The sequence below is a fragment of the Schistocerca americana genome, chromosome 5, assembly GCF_021461395.2.
Source record: "Schistocerca americana isolate TAMUIC-IGC-003095 chromosome 5, iqSchAmer2.1, whole genome shotgun sequence".
Taxonomy (NCBI): domain Eukaryota; kingdom Metazoa; phylum Arthropoda; class Insecta; order Orthoptera; family Acrididae; genus Schistocerca; species Schistocerca americana.
Genome location: NC_060123.1, coordinates 645,648,382 through 645,666,048, shown reverse-complemented (window position 1 = coordinate 645,666,048; position 17,667 = coordinate 645,648,382). Strand labels below are relative to the sequence as shown.

At 41.3% G+C, this 17,667-nt stretch overlaps 1 protein-coding gene across 4 annotated transcripts in view; it reads right to left on the bottom strand.

Annotated features, from left to right (window-relative positions):
* LOC124615270 (retinol-binding protein pinta-like) overlaps positions 1-17,667 on the bottom strand; it is a 152,393-nt gene that overhangs the window by 39,666 nt on the left and 95,060 nt on the right. For all 4 annotated transcript variants that reach the window (XM_047143017.1, XM_047143018.1, XM_047143015.1 and 1 more), the window contains one exon: positions 310-420. In XM_047143017.1, the coding sequence (XP_046998973.1) occupies positions 310-420 (111 nt within the window). The remainder of the gene's footprint in view (positions 1-309; positions 421-17,667) is intronic.

Here is a 17,667-nt window from a genome sequence, read left to right as displayed (position 1 = left end):
AATGAAGCTTTTCATATCATATACATACAATCATTATTAAGTATTTTGTGCACAGAACACGCTGACATCACATTATGGATGTAGTCAGTGAGATATTTTATGAGATTTCGAGTCGTGGCGTGAAAAATTATGTTTTAATTGCGCAACAAAGATGTATTACTGGCGCATACTGGAGATCAAGCAGTCAAACGTGGTCTCAATTGCGTTCAATTCTCCAGAAATATTGCCTGTTGTATGATTTTCCCTCATTTATTGGAATAAGAGCAGTGAATAACAAAATGAAAAGTCGAGTGAGTAATTTTTTCTTACCCTTTTCTGCAACTTTTCTGAGAGAGCTGTCTTCAAAATTTTCAGTACGAAATCAGTTATTTTGTTCGCATTCACCAAATGGAATCCTTTCAACCTCCGGCAATAGGCACTCTGAAAAAAAGAAAACAATCAGATAGTCAAGTTAAGTCAAAGTTGTTGTTTACTGTAATATCCTGTATGGTTACTCATATGTGGCAGATGATAAGGTGCAAAGGACCAATTGAAATTGAACACTAAAAATTACAGTGACTCGAGTATAAATCTTAATACAATTGAGTGTGAACTGTTTCAACTATCCAAACCAACAGGCTTGACGTGAGTAGCAAAACCTTTTTATATTATTGTACTATTATAGATAATTATGAAGATACATAAGTGGTATGTGAAACAACTGCCTAATAGGGGTGAGGCCACGTTTGGATATAAACAATGCCAAAACAGCCACTGTAATTCCACTGGTAGTGGGAGAGTTAAGAGAGTAGAAATAATAGTGTTTGAGAAATAACTATAAAGGTAATAATAATAACATTAATTATAATAACTGTTGAAATGTTGATATGAATATGACAAAAATGGTGAAGTAAAAAGGTTCTGATAGTAATGGGTTGTAAGACACTGAAATGGTCATAGGCTTTTTTATAGCGATGCGCCCTGGAACATGAGTAACTACCTTGAAACAAGTCAAACATTACTGTTATTTAAGGAAGCCATTAGTTAGCTACCTTTCAGAGATTGAAATGCGAATCTGCTATGTGAGAGACCGAAGGGAAGGTTGTTTCCGAGCAATGTAGTACACTCACTTGCTCAGTAAAATGTATCACGACCGGTTCCGTTTGACAAGCATCCACTGTCACGTACAAGGATGAATGAAGCTATCATTTTGTCTATGTAGTGAAAATAAGTGTAGGCAGGTTGGTGAAGTACGATCAAAATGGTAAATGTCACGGAGACATTTATTTCGTTTCAGGAGTAGTGTTAGATTTCATGACAATACCTTTGTAGTATGTCATTGCTGTAGTGAACTGCTGAATGACCAATGCTTCCAGAAGTTGATTTTCGCTGTGCGTGGAGTAATTAATTCTTTTCGCAAGTTTTAAATGTATCCAGCCATGTTTAGAGTTTGATCTAATATTACTGCTAGTGTCTTCACAAAGTAACATAAAATTGTGTTTTTCCAGTTTGGAGGAATTTATGAAAATGTATGCTCATAGGACATGAATAATGAACCAGGCTGTGGCTAAGCCATGTCTCCGCAATATCCTTTCTTTCAGGAGTGCTAGTTCTGCAAGTTTCGCAGAAGAGCTTCTGTAAAGTTTGGAAGGTAGGAGACGAGGTACTGGCGGAAGTAAAGCTGTGAGTACCGGACGTGAGTCGTGCTTCGGTAGCTCAGTTGGTAGAGCACTTGCCCGCGAAAGGCAAAGGTCCCGAGTTCGAGTCTCGGTCGGGCACACAGTTTTAATCTGCCAGGAAGTTTCATATCAGCGCACACTCCGCTGCAGAGTGAAAATCTCATTCTGGAAACATCCCCCAGGCTGTGGCTAAGCCATGTCTCCGCAATATCCTTTCTTTCAGGAGTGCTAGTTCTGCAAGTTTCGCAGAAGAGCTTCTGTAAAGTTTGGAAGGTAGGAGACGAGGTACTGGCGGAAGTAAAGCTGTGAGTACCGGACGTGAGTCGTGCTTCGGTAGCTCAGTTGGTAGAGCACTTGCCCGCGAAAGGCAAAGGTCCCGAGTTCGAGTCTCGGTCGGGCACACAGTTTTAATCTGCCAGGAAGTTTCATATCAGCGCACACTCCGCTGCAGAGTGAAAATCTCATTCATGAACCAGAATAGTTTCGGATTTTGATTAATTAATATCTTCTACCCATCTCTATAATATAACATTATCCTGAACTTATTAGGATCTGTATTTAATGTGAGGGTGGGTCGGCAGCAAAGAATAAGTATTGGGACAGGGACGATGGCACATAATTAATAATTATGTAGAATAATAGATGACCTGATAACGATCTATAGGGAACACCAGTAGCTGCCTAGAGAGGCTACTGTTCCACAGTTCAGTTTTCCGCCACGGAAGGGGTCACTTCCGGTGGGTAAAGTAACCTTAATCCCTCACTTTTCCAGTCTTCAGCTAAAGCTTTTGGGCCAACAGTCCAAGAATGCAGAAACAAAATATTTTGTGCGGCATAAAAATTAATGGTAGCAGATGTAGGTCATTTATTCTACGCAAAAAACTCGTGCACATACTTGACAATGTGGTCACACCTGGTAGACCCTGCTATTGAGTCTTCATGTGATTTGCTGTTTTAGGTCATACACTTTATGTGTACCAATTAATGCAATTTTTCACCTTGATCACCTTAATTTTTTAACTTTATGCATTAGCTCGTTTAGTCTTAAACCATCATCGGAGTCACGTTAGAAGACTGTTGATACATTTTATCTCGTCAAATTCATATGTATAGCCGTACTGTGGACATGTGACTCTTAATATGATTCTGGTAATGGCTTGAGCCGAAACATGTTAATTCGTATAACAATAAAAAATCAGCGGAAATGCAATCAATCGAAACCAACAGGAAGGCCTATCAAGGTTTCAGCACAGCAATCGAAAGCTTTGAGCCACATTGAAGGTTGACTTGAATACATTATGGCAGATTATTGTACCTAGAGGATAGTGCACATAGGAACACACAATGTGTTGTGGTAAGTACTTCGGTCTAGCGATTGAATCGTATGAAGGAGTGTACACGGGAAGGCCATAAGCAGTTCTGCCATTTTCTAGTGTTTGTTGTTGTTAGACATGAGGTTGTGCATTGTGCAGTATTTACAAATATTTCGCGTTCTACGTGTTTAAGTGCTGTACGGTGCTTTGAAGTTATTTGGAATATATTGTTAATTTTTCTTGTACAGTACTCCACCGTGAGTAAAACGGCAAATACTTTTAGAACAATTTTTATGACATGCGAAAAGTTAAGCCGTACTTCGTTGGTTGTATGCCATCTTCTACCCTGAAACAGAACAAGGTTCTTTTATCATGGTACATGTAATATTTTAAAGTCTTAACTATTTTACCAGTCCTGAAAACTGAAATTAGTTTTAGTTTCCAATAGCTTGTATTTCAAAATATATGTAACTGACAACTTGTTTTTAATAATACTTCCACTTAATTTGTTTTGATTTCACTTACTGATTATTGACGTGTGGTAGAATAATAATGTAACACATAGACTAGTAAAACAGTATTGACAAGATTTTCTCGACAGCAATGCTTTTAAAATTCAATCGAATAAATGTTTCTAGGTATATGAAAATTGGAAATTTAAGTTAAAATCCTATGGGACCAAACTGCTGAGGTCATCGGTCCCTATCCTCACACATTACTCAATGTAACTTAAACTTTACGTTAAGTACAATGCACACACCCATACCCATTTGGAAAACAGTAATTTTTCAGAGTAATTTTTGTATTTTCGAAAACAGACTGCAGCGTATAAAAACTTAATGGCATCATTTAAAAATGAAATAAGAAAATATATTAAACCTCTATTGCAGGGTCAGGGGGAGGAACTCTGAAAGGTTTACTGAAGTACAATACTCTCCATCAGTGAAAAGCAACAGTATCAAGTGGCATGTGACTCATAATATGCGTACATATGTCAAAATTTCAGCTGTGTGTGTCTACTGAGGTGTACAGTAACGGTATCTATCCCTCCATTTTGACGTTTACTAATACTACTCTGTCTTTGCACTACTGCTGGTAGTCACTTTCAGTAATAAGATATGTTCATATGGCTAGCCACAGCAGAGACACACATCGACTCCTGCGTATCCAGTTTAGAGCTTATCAAGCATGATGATGGATAATTATTACAATGTGGCTACAGTGTGACTTTCTGATGTACCCTCACAATAATCTTCGTCTTTATCGCTGTATATTTTAGGTCTAACACAGTTTATGAGCAGCTGCTAATATGATAGTCTTATCAGTGCAACATATCATTTACTTCAAAAATATTTTAACCTCATCAAACATATGAAGAGATATTTATCATACAAAGTGTGCATATGAGTGCATGTTTGTGCATGTCTAGTGTTTTGGTGGAAGCTTGTGAAAGTACCAGTGTGTGCACGGTAAGTGGCAGGGAGTGTGAATGTGTACGTTTGTGTACTGTGTGTATGTACTTGATTGCATGCATGGTTACATGTATGTCTGTGATGTGCTTTTACATGTCTGTTTACATGTTTTTGCATGTGTGTGTGTGTGTGTGTGTGTATGTGTGTTTTGTTGTTGTTGTTGTTTTTGTTGTCTGTGTGTGGATGAAATGACTTTGTGATTGCATGTTTATCTACAGTGAGGTGAATGTATAAGCACACTACCACTACTATTACCATGTAACTGAAAATCGAGGTGCATAGAAATAATGGAAAATACCGAAAAAACCGGAAGGTAAAAAATTTACACATAATACCATTCTTGGAACTCCATACTGGAACCCGACCGGTGTGAAAACGTTGTGAGGGACTGTCCACCGTGAGAACGAAGACCAAGAGACGTGATGGGTCCAACCTGAACTTTCACTTATCAAAAGTCGGTCATTCACACTGATGTCTGAATCTCACACCTTCTTTGCATAGAAGAACTAATCTATTACGCCATCTAGGATTTCTCCTGCCAGTTTTACCCAAAGCAGTGAGGAAGAAGGAGGAGGGGAGGGGGTTGAGACATCACTGGTGGCAGAAATCAGAGCCAGTAACGAAACTAAAAAGCTGCTACTGATGGTACTTGCTGCCAATGCAACTTTGTAGTTACACGCATTAGGCACAGTTGTTGAAACATCAGGTATGAGAAGAAAAATTGTACTGCGCTGGCAGTAAAATTTATGATGGTGAGTAAAATGTAGACATCCACAGTGTTGAGTTCAGAAAGATTATGATGGTCAGCTCTTGTCTCTCTATGGCGAGCTGCTATGACAGTTGCTGAAGTCTTCTTGATACTTGTTTAGAATGTGATTTCTCGACACCAAAAAATAAACCGCTCATGGAGTGTGCATTGTAAGGCTTGCACAGCACAAACAGAATAATGTCTTGTCAGTAGTCGGGGAGAGCTGCAGCAGGGTACTTTTTGGGTTCTGGTAAGACAGGTTGCAGTCCACATTGTTTATCGTTCGGTGGCGAGTCGATGGAGGATATTTAAAACGATATCAGAATATGATACATTTTCTTGCAGTTAAATAAATGTCTTCAGAATATTTTTAGCAGGTCCATATTTTTGTGGTGTACAACAAACTACAATGATATATTTAAAGATTTCAATATATGTAAAAAACATTCTTGCATTTCGGCCCACATCAGACCTGAGTAAAAACTGTAGCATTAAATGATCATCTCCAGCTCATAGCTGTTGCTTACGAAGATGACGGATGTAAGAGCTACATAACAATATTACTTCCGGCTAACTTCGCACTTCAGTGACCCCATAAGTCAAGAGCTAATGTGGGATGGCTACATGCCACGGGCAATTACACTGCCAATGGCCTTGAATGAATGCTGTGTTAAAGAGTGTGGTGGTGTTAAATTCAAAAGAGCAAGATGACGGGACTAACCCAATTATGGAAGTGAGAAGCTGATAAACAACTGAAACAGAAGAAAAAATCTTCAAAAATCGAAAGACTTTGAAATGGCCTAACTAACTCACTTCTGCTCGCAGATATTATGACGCCATGTTTAAAAGCCTTCCATCGATTTCAAAGAAACTGGTTGCTCAAATAAAATATCAAGTGGAAATTTAGTCGGTTGAAAGGTCTTTTCATTCGTCATTTTTCTCTGATTAAAAGCTTCCCTTTCTAATATCACATATAAGTTGTGTCAAAACACTGTGGCTAAAAATAAGATCCCAATCACATAGATAACAGTATTTTTTACGGAATAAACACGGCGAGGTACCAAATGAAACTGTTGGCTAAAGTACTAAGCAAAGTAGGCAAGCACAGAAACAAGTGGCAGTATGGATTATGCGTACTGCCAGCTTCTGAAAGAATGCAGCTAATGTATTCTATGCTAAATGAGAGTGTGAACAAAAACAAATCTAAAGACAAACCATTTTAGGAAGGACGAAGATTACAATAACACACACAATGTACATTTCAAATTTCACAATGCCATTTTCATGTTTAAACTGTCCATTGACATACTAACTACATTTGGAGTAGGTATACTGGAGGTTGTGTACAGAAACAAGGTTTTGGCTAAGCCAGCTACGTTACCGATTGCAGCCTATAATGCCAAAGTCCGATTTAAGTGTAAACTGATGAATATAATAATGCAGCTATCAAATAAAATCGTAATGCTCCAAGTATGGGCTCTAAAATACACAAAATAGCCAAAGACAAACGTAATGAGCAAGCATAATTTTAGGAGGGAGAGTCATTGTGGAGGCTGGTCGTCTGGTCTCCTCATTTTACCCTCTAGCAGGGTCCAAGCAGGCACACAGGAGGAGGGGTTTGTTAGCTATCGAAGGCTCCAGTGTTAGGTGCGTTATGGAGACCCTTAGGGAATTATCGTCGAGGGCTCGAAAGAAGTCCAATATATGCTCGGTATGTCTGCGTGATACTCTCGTCTGGGATGTGGAGAAGGCACTGCCTGCGGCTATCGAAGGTGTAGGCTGTAGTTATCTTGAGGTTACAGCTCATGTCGTCAACAACGACGCCTGTCGCTTAGGTTATGAGGCCATCCTCAGTTCTTATGGGTAGCTGACAGAAGTGGTGAAGGGTGCGGGCCTCGTTTGCAAGGTGCAAGCAGAATTCATTGTGAAACTTCCTGGCAAATTAAAACTGTGTGCCGGTCCGAGACTCGGGACCTTTGCCTTTCGTGGCCAAGTGCTCTACCATCTGAGCTACCCAAGCACGACTCACAGGCCGTCCTCACAGCTTCACTTCTGCCAGTGCCTCGTCTCCTACTTTCCATCACACAGTTTTAATCTGCCAGGAAGTTTCATATCAGCGAACACTCCGCTGCAGAGTGAAAATCTCATTCTGGAAACATCCCCCAGGCTGTGGCTAAGCCATGTCTCGCCATATCCCTTCTTCCAGGAGTGCTATTTCTGCAAGGTTCGCAAGAGAGCTTCTCTGAAGTTGAAAAGTAGGAGACGAGGTACTGGCACAAGTGAAGCTGTGAGAACGGCCCGTGAGTCGTGCTTGGGTTGCTCAGATGGTAGAGCACTTGCCTGCGAAAGGTGAAGGTCCCGAGTTTGACTCTCGGTCCGGCACACAGTTTTAATGTGCCAGGAAGTTTCATATCAGCACACACTTCGCTTCAGAGTGAAAATCTTATTCTGGAATTCATTGTTTCCACAGTTAATCGGGGTCCTGTGGTTTGGAGCCATGTGAAAGGCCTCAACCAAATGTTCCACAATTCCGTGGTGGTCTTGTCAGTAGATTGCTAGGCCTGCATTAGAGGTGGAAGGTTGTGGGACACCACTTGGTAGAGAAAAGGTTTACTATACACTACATGGATAGCAGAGTACTTGTGACCATGGGATTTTTTAGGCCTTGCAGTAGTTTGAAATCCTCTGACGAACACTCGCCAGCGAGTGTGCGGAGAGAGAAGTGAGGCCTCGTACAAAGTAAAGACATTTTGAGTGTTACAATTTTAATAGTATAAGTCGAAGTATTCGTAAGAATGTTCCATAATGACACTCCAAAAAATTCATCATGCTCAAATAGTTCTCAGAACAGAGAGCTGGCAGAAACCCGATGTAGCAAGCTCCGAAATGTTTAGGGGAGCATGGAATGCATATAGAAAAAGACAGATTAGGCACCACACCATGTTGTGTGGTCCAAGGCCAAAACTGAGTCTGACTGTGAAGCTATCTGGGCACCAGTAAACGTGTAGGTCAATCATTGTCAATTATCGGATGTTTGTGCTGGTCACCCAACTCAGCCGTATCCCTTATAGAGGCGTTCATAGAAAGTCCACGCTCAGCAGCGCGGGAATATTCAGATAATACCATATTAGTTGGAGGAACCTTTGATCTACCAAGTATAGACTGCGATGTCTATGGATTCATTGCAGGTATGCTAGAAAGAGTAGATAAGCAATTATTGGCATCCCAATTAGACAGTGGACATCAATTTGTTTCAATACGATGAACATAGAGGAATTATGGGCAAAGTTTAACGGGTTGTAGATTGTGATCTGGAGAAATATGTGACAAATAATTCGATTAAGATTGAGAAAGGCCCACAATGGAAATGGAAATAAGCGTTAGGCGTCATAGACCCGGAGGCCCCTTACGGGGCAGTTCCGGCCGCCTTGGTGCAAGTCTTATTCCATTCGACGCCACACTGGGCGACCTGCACGTAGGATTGGGATGAAATGATGACGAAGACAACACAATACCCAGACCCTGTGCGGAGAAAATCCCCGACCCAGCCGGGAATCGAAGCCGGGCCCCTTAGGACGACAGTCCGTCATGCTGACCATTCAGCTATCGGAGGCCCACAATGATTTGAAAACAAAATTCGGAAAATTCTGAGAAAGCAGCGATTGTTGCACTCTCGGTTCAAAGAAGAAAGCACAGATGACGAAAAACGTAGTAGAAATTCGTGGCAACAGAAGACAGTAAAAGGAAAGCTTAAGTTTTAAATTTCGCGTTTAAGAAATCACTCATGTAGGGGGGATACAGAAACAAACCGTTGTTCGACTGTCGTACAGAATCTCATATGAAGGACGTAATAAGTAATAATAGGCATCCCTGATGTAGAGAAGCAGCAGAAAGAGTTCTAAGGCCGGCCGCGGTAGCCAAGCGGTTCTAGGCGCTTCAGTCCGGAACCGCGCGACTGCTACGGTCGCAGGTTCGAATCCTGCCTCGGGCATGGATGTGTGTGATGTGATTAGGTTAGTTAGGTTTAAGTAGTTCTAAGTTCTAGGGGACTGATGACACAGATGTAAAGTCCCATAGTGCTCAGAGCCATTTGAACCATTCTTTTGAAAGAGTTCTAAACAAAGAAGTCACCATCCGTAAGGAACACCATTTCGGTTTTAAAGGAAGTATGCTGCAGCACTTATCTCTTACTTAGACTACATTTATCGTGAATCTCTCGCCCAATGCAGAGTCCCAAACAATTGCAGTTAAGTGCAGGTGACCCCCGCATACAAAAATGACAAGGGAACGAACCTACATAATTACAGTCCTACATCCGTAGTATCTGTTTGTTGCAGAATTCTTGAACATATTCTTAGTTCAGATATAATAAATTTCCCTGAGGTAGAAGAGTTCCCTGAAGAGGAACAAGCCTTTTCTCACAAATGAGCAGGGATTTAAAAAGCATCGTTCTTGCCCTTTTCTCACATGATACCCTGAAAACCATGGACAGAATTAAGCAGATATATCTCATATTCCCAGATTTCCAAAAAGCCTTTAACACGGTGCCTCACTGCATGCTGTTAACGAAGGTTCGAGCATATAAGTCAGGTGCTAGATATATGAGTGACTCGATAACTTCTTAAGTAACTGAACCCAATATGCTGTCCTCGATGGTGACCGTTTGTCAGAGACAAGTGTACGCCAGCAGCGCCCCAGGGAAGTTTGGTTGGATGTCTCTCATTCTCTCTCTTTCTCTCTCTCTCTCTCTATATATATATACTCCGTAAATGTAGAAAAATAAAAGTTAATTCAGATGAGTAGGAAAAATATCGTGCCATGATCGAATAAAGCGTTAGTAGTGAGATGCCTGAGACAGTCGCATCGATTGAATACTCGTATTTACGCATAATGCTGTGAAGCAATATGAAATGGAACGAGCACAAAAAGGTGACAGTCGGCAAGGCGAATAGTTGACGTCGGTATATTCGAAGAATTTTTGGAAATTGTAGCTCATCAATGAAGCAAACCATTCGCCTAAGGATCACTAAGCTAAGGTAAGAGAAATCAGGGCTTGTACGGAGGCGTTAAGATAGTAGTTTCTCCTCGCTCCATTTTTGAGCTGAAAAGGAAAGGAAATGACTGGTAGTGGTACAAGGTACCCTCTGATATGCACTATAGGTGAACAGTCGAGTATGTAAGTAGATGTAGAAGTAGGCGTTCTGACGATATCTTTATTGCTCTGTATCACTTAAACTGCATATTGCTGTAATACACAATTATACGATCATAATGCTCGGAATACAAGATCTAAACATGGTTATAGGAAACTGGTGGAGTAAGACAGAGATGAACATGGGGAAAGATAATGGTGGAATAAAACAGAGATGGATGGTCGATATCTTGTATATCTGGCGCTAGTGTCATAACGTAATTGTTCTGTAAGATTAAGGGAAAAAAAACTCATGCCTCGCATATTTGTGCTTCTGTACTTCACTTTGCAAGCACAATGAACCGTAAAGTTAAACATTTCCACATCTAAATTGTCTGTACTACTTATCAAAGAAGAGACAGCTCTCTCATTAGCACTACAGATACAACTTACAGGTTAGTCAACGAGCTTAATTCAGTCTTGGTACCACTCCTTAAATTTATCCGAATACGCCCTGCACTTTAACTCACTTTGTTCAACGTTTCACACGTTATTTGATTCCACCAAATAAAATATTTTGGTTGCCCTTGTAACTAATTTTGAACCACATCAATGACTTCCGCATCGGCTACAAATTTTCTTCCCCTGAGCGCTTTTTTCAATGGTCCAAACATACGGAAATCGCTGGGAGCCAGGTGCAGAGTGTATGGAGGGCATTCCAGGAATTCGAATCCCAACTCCTTTATTGTTTGGACCACCCGTTTGGCAGAACGTGGCCGAGCGATATCTTGCCGCAGGATGACGCCTTTTCGCAGTTTCCTTGACGTTTGGGTCTCATAGTAGGTTTCAGTTTAGTTCGCAACACATCAAATAGTTCTCACTGTTCACGCCTCTTGGCGTGAAATGAACCGCTACGGCTCCTTCCATGTCCCAGAGTAGTGTTAGCAGCTGATGATTGACGTCAAATTTCTTAACTCCTGGTGATGATGGGTGGTTACAAACCATGCTCGCGGCCTTGCTTTCAGGTTCGTGATGATGCACCCACGTATCATTTACAGTAAAAATTTCCTGTTAAAATCAATCTCCCTTGCAATGATAATGTTTACTAATGGCATCCATCCCTTGTGCCTTGTGCCTCGCTGACCATCCTTTCTGTACCCACCTTGCAGACCACTTTCCGAAAATTTAGCCTGTCGTGCAAGATGGACTACGCTGAACCGTGACTGATGTGTATTGGTGATTTCGTCCACTGTGACTCCTCTGTTTTTCATAAGCATACCTTGAGCGACTTTCAAATTGTTCCCAGTTGTTGACGTCCATGGCCTGCCTTACCTTCCCTGAGTGAGCGCTCTATCCATTCTCAGATCTCGCGTCATGATAAACAGCTGTCACCATACTGCTCTTTCATTCGACGAAATATTTCTGCGGGTGAACACCTTCCACAAACAAAAATCGAATCACTACCCTCGTTTCCTCCTTGGTGCAGATCGACAATTCAGCTGCCATGTTTCACAGTCTGCTACAATACAACGGCTAATGCGGGGACAAGAGTGGCACATTGTATAGAATTGTTACAGTCGACAATACTTCAGCCTTGGATACTAGCAGTGTTATCAAGCCCTATGGCGAGAAATTGCAGACGTCCCTTTATTTTTCTCTTCTCATCACATGTGAAAATTTTGTTCTAGAACACTGCAGAACATACGTGGTCACTACTGCTAATCTACTTTACAACTTAAAGTGCAATTGTTGAGCGGAATCAATAAAGTAAACAATGCGTTTCCTGTGACGTTGTTCTGACACTATATTATGCTACCAAAAAGCAGTTTTACGTAGTTCACCATTCATCCATACATCTTCACATACTTGGAATGTATTTAACATGGCGTTATGATCAGAATGCTCAGCTCTATCAAATGTTTTTGTTAAGGGGACATTCTATGTCCTATGCTACCAACGTCAAATTATCCAATTTTGTGACCCATTATCATGGAAATATTTTAAGCCACCAATTTACAATTTTCTGTAATTATTGAATGCATCTTTCTAGATACACTGAACTAGAATTATTACTAAAATTGTATTGTGGGACATGTTATCTTTTTTTCCATACACTCTTTTTGACAGAATTTTGTAAATAAATTAACATAAAAACAAAATAACTCAAGATATTTTAATTATTCTAGTTCCATATGTGTTGAAACTCACACTTAGCATGCTGTGAAAATTTCATGTCTCTTCCATCAGTACTTTTTTAGAAAACGGGTCATTTATTGCAAAAAATGTAGTTCATTAGTATTGAGGTTTGAAACTTTTTTATTACAAAATCTTATACAGACTTACATTTCTGTGTCTTTTATGCACTATAATTGCCCTGGCCCATAGTCTGTGTCTTCTTCAGTGTCACAACAGCCCAGTGCTGGCCTCCTCCTTTTGTTTCTTGCTTCTTTTGTCATTTGCTAAGCAGCTAACTCTGCTTCACGTACACAAAGCTCATCCAGTTCCCACAGCCTTCTTTAGCTGTGTTCTGTCCAAATCTTACCCCTAACTTCTCCAGAACTTTAAGTCTTTCATAGTTACCACCATTAAAAGTTATTACAGCATCAGACACTGCTAACGTTAGAGTCATAAGGCCAACAAATATATTTTTATGCACATGGCACCACACAACACTATTGAAGGTATCATTCACAATCTGTGTCTTCCCATGTAAACACTTCTTTAGTAGCTCAGGATTTGCCAATTCCATGTAAATACATCTACATCTACATCTACATCCATACTCCGCAAGCCACCTGACGGTGTGTGGCGGAGGGTACCTTGAGTACCTCTATCGGTTCTCCCTTCTATTCCAGTCTCGTATTGATCGTGGAAAGAAGGATTGTCGGTATGCCTCTGTGTGGGCTCTAATCTCTCTGATTTTATCCTCATGGTCTCTTCGCGAGATATACGTAGGAAGGAGCAATATACTGCTTGACTCCTCGGTGAAGGTATGTTCTCGAAACTTCAACAAAAGCCCGTACCGAGCTACTGAGCGTCTCTCCTGCAGAATCTTCCACTGGAGTTTATTTATCATCTCCGTAACGCTTTCGCGATTACTAAATGATCCTGTAACGAAGCGCGCTGCTCTCCGTTGGATCTTCTCTATCGCTTCTATCAACCCTATCTGGTACGGATCCCACACTGCTGAGCAGTATTCAAGCAGTGGGCGAACTAGCGTACTGTAACCTACTTCCTTTGTTTTCGGATTGCATTTCCTTAGGATTCTTCCAATGAATCTCAGTCTGGCATCTGATTTACCGACGATCAACTTTATATGATCATTCCACTTTAAATCACTCCTAATGCGTACTTCCAGATAATTTACGGAATTAACTGGTTCCAGTTGCTAACCTGCTATATTGTAGCTAAATGATAAGGGATCTTTCTTTCTATGTATTCGCAGCACATTACACTTGTCTACATTAAGATTCAATTGCCATTCCGTGCACCATGCGTCAATTCGCTGCAGATCCTCCTGCATTTCAGTACAATTTTCCATTGTTACAACCTCTCGATATACCACAGCATCATTCGCAAAAAGCCTCAGTGAACTTCCGTTGTCCTCCACAAGGTCATTTATGTATATTGTGAATAGCAACGGTCCTACGACGCTCCCCTGCGACACATCTGAAATCACTCTTACTTCGGAAGACTTCTCTCCATTGAGAATGACATGCTGCGTTATGTTATCTAGGAACTCTTCAATCCGATCACACAATTGGTCTGACAGTCCATATGCTCTTACTTTGTTCATTAAACGACTGTGGGGAACTGTATTGAACGCTTTGCGGAAGTCAAGAAACACGGCATCTACCAGGGAACCCGTGTCTATGGCCCTCTGAGTCTCGTGGACGAATAGCGCGAGCTGGGTTACACACGATCGTCTTTTTCGAAACTGATGCTGATTCCTACAGAGTAGATTTCTAGTCTCCAGGAAAGTCATTATACTCGAACATAATACGTGTTCCAAAATTCTACAACTGATCGACGTTAGGGATACAGGTCTATAGTTCTGCGCATCTGTTCGACGTCCCTTCTTGAAAACGGGGATGACCTGTGCCCTTTTCCAATCCTTTGGAACGCTACGCTCTTCTAGAGGCCTACGGTACACCGCTGCAAGAGGGGAGGCAAGTTCCTTCGCGTACTCTGTTTAAAATCGAAATGGTATCGCATCAGGTCCAGCGGCCTTTTCTCTTTTGAGCGATTTTAATTGTTTCTCTATCCCTCTGTCGTCTGTTTCGATATCTACCATGTGCAGTCTTCCTCTGTGAAACAGCTTTGGAAAAAGACATTTAGTATTTCGGCCTTTAGTCTGTCATCCTCTGTTTCAGTACCATTTTGGTCACAGAGTGCCTGGACATTTTGTTTTGATCCACCTACCGCTATGACATAAGACCAAAATTTCTTAGGATTTTCTGCCAAGTCAGTACATAGAACTTTACTTTCGAATTCATTGAACGCCTCTCACATAGCCCTCCTCACACTTCATTTTTGTTTGTCTGCAAGGCTTTGGCTATGTTTATGTTTGCTGTGAAGTTCCCTTTGCTTCCGCAGCAGTTTTCTAACTCGGTTGTTGTACGATGGTGGCTGATTTCCATCTCTTACGATCTTGCTTGGCACATACTCATCTAACGCATATTTGTCGATGGTTTTGAATTTTGTCTACTGGTCCTCAACACTATCTGTACTTGAGATAAAACTTTTGTGTTGAGCTGTCAAGTACTCTGAAATCTGCTTTTGTCACTCTTGCTAAACAAAAAAATCTTCCTTCCTTTTGTAATATTTCTATTTACGGCTGAAATCATCGATGCTGTAACAGCTTTATGATCGCTGATTCCCTGTTCTGCGTTAACTGTTTCAAATAGCTCGGGTCTGTTTATCGCCAGAAGGTCTAATGTGTTATCACCACGAGTAGGTTCTCTGTTTAACTTCTCAAGGTAGTTTTCAGATAAAGCACTTAAAAAAATTTCACTGGATTCCTTGTCCTTGCCACCCGTTATGAACGTTTGAGTCTCCCAGTCTATATCCGGCAAATTAAAATCTCCACCCAGAAGTATAATATGGTGGGGAAATCTACTCTAAATGTTTTCCAAATTATCCTTCAGGTGCTCAGCCACAACAGCTGCTGAGCCAGGGGGCCTATATTGATATCCAATTACCATGTCTGAGACTGCTTTGACCGTGACCTTCACGCAATTTATTTCACATTTCGGATCTCCGTCAATTTCCTTCGATACTATTGCACTTCTGATCGCTATAAACACGCCTCCCCCTTCACTGTCCAGCCTGTCCCTGCGGTATACATTCCAATCTGAGTTTAGAATTTCATTACTGTTTACATCTGGTTTCAGCCAACTTTCTGTCCCTATTAGACCCCTACTATGTGAACATTGTGACCGTTTATTAATGAGAGCAGTTCTGGGACCTTTCTATAGACGCTCCTGCAGTTTACTATTAGCAGATTAATATTGTTATTACCTGCTGCATTTTGCCTACTCGTATCTTGCCGCGTCTCAGGAGGCGTCTTGTCCGGCCTAGGGAGGGAATTCTCTAACCTAAAAAACCCACATGTGCACTCCACATGCACTCCGCTACCCTTGTGGCCGCTTCCTGCGTGTAGTGCACGCCTGACCTACTCAGGGGGACCCTACATTTCTCCACCCGATAGCGGAGGTCGAGAAGTTTGCACCCCAGATCTCCGCAGAATCGTCTGAGAATCTGGTTTAAGCCTTCCACTCGGCTCCAAACCAGAGGACCGCGATCGGCTCTGGGAACGATACTACAAATAGTTAGCTCAGATTCCACCCCGCGAGCGAGGCTTTCCGCCTTCACCAACCGCCTGTATGAACTGAGGATGACCTCTGAACCCAGACGGCAGGAGTCATTAGTGCCGACATGAGCAGCAATTTGCAGTCGGTTGCACCCAGTGCTCTCTATTGCCACCGGCAGGGCCTCCTCCACATCTCGGATGAGACCCCCGGCAAGCAGACAGAGTGAACATTGGCCTTCTTCCCCGACCTTTCCGCTGTTGCCTCCATTACTGACAAAGGAAGAGAATGTTTATGTGTAAAGTCATGCAGGGTGCCAGAATTTCGGCCTGCCCATATTTACACTGAGTGTTTGGTGGAGATGGACACAAAGGATGACATGGTTCTTTATTGGTTGATATTCAATGAAAGAAAGTGCTCCACACAGCTCTTTCCATCTACTCTAAATTATCACAGTTATCTCTAATGTCCGTCCTATAATATTCCTGTAATTCATCAGTTACTTTGTCTGTTAGTCTTCTAGCACATTTTATTGTCTCGCCATCAGACAGTTTTGTGTTGCCCAGATTGGTTTTTAGGTTATGCAGACGTGTTCCAATCCTTTTCTTGCATGTCGTACACACTCAAGTTTTTGTGTAGGAACACCATATGGCTTACTCTTTTGTACTGCAATGAAAGCCTTCCAGTCTCCACCACCTAAGAAATTCACACATGTGACAACTCTCTCCTCCTGCGAACGCTGGAAAATGTTATCTGCCCATTTTACCTCCATTCCTTCACTTGCGCCATCATAAAATTTTATACACTACTGCTTATGAAGTAATCTGTTGTTCTGGTTCACTGTACAACCTTGGCAGTACTTACTGAGAACTTCAAACTCCTAAACTTTACCAGTGTCAGTACTTATTGCAGATGTAAAACAATTTTTAGAACTAAGCCCACGCTTTTGCCACGTTCCATCCACGTGCCTCTGTCACCCTCATTTTGTTCAATAGCTTCTGATGTGGCAGCAACCACTGAATTTTCAGCCACAGCATGTACAGAGTCCCCAATTGCTGTTACATATTTCGTACACCTAGAAGATGGTTTTGGCAACAGAGAACATTACCAGCCCTTGCACCTTTACCAATGTATCTAAGGCCATAGAACAGTCTCACATTAGTTTCATACAATTCATTACCTGAACACATTGATAAAGAATTAAATGCTTTTTCGTCTTGACACTTCTTACATGTAATAATTAATTTAGACACAACACCAATTCTAGCTCCAATATCCTCACAAAGTTTAACTTCACCACCACAAACATAGCAAGAGACAGTTTCTGAAAGAACTTGTGGAAGGATTTGCAAATCAATAATGGCATTATCCATAATATCATTACTTTTATCACTGTCACCCATTTCTAAAGTTATTTTCCTTTTCGATGCACCATGGAGCGTGGTCACTTCAGAAAGATTATCGTGGTTTCCTTCATTGCTAGCACATATGTTTTCAAGTACTTCAGAACAAAATGCAGGTCTCACATATCTGTT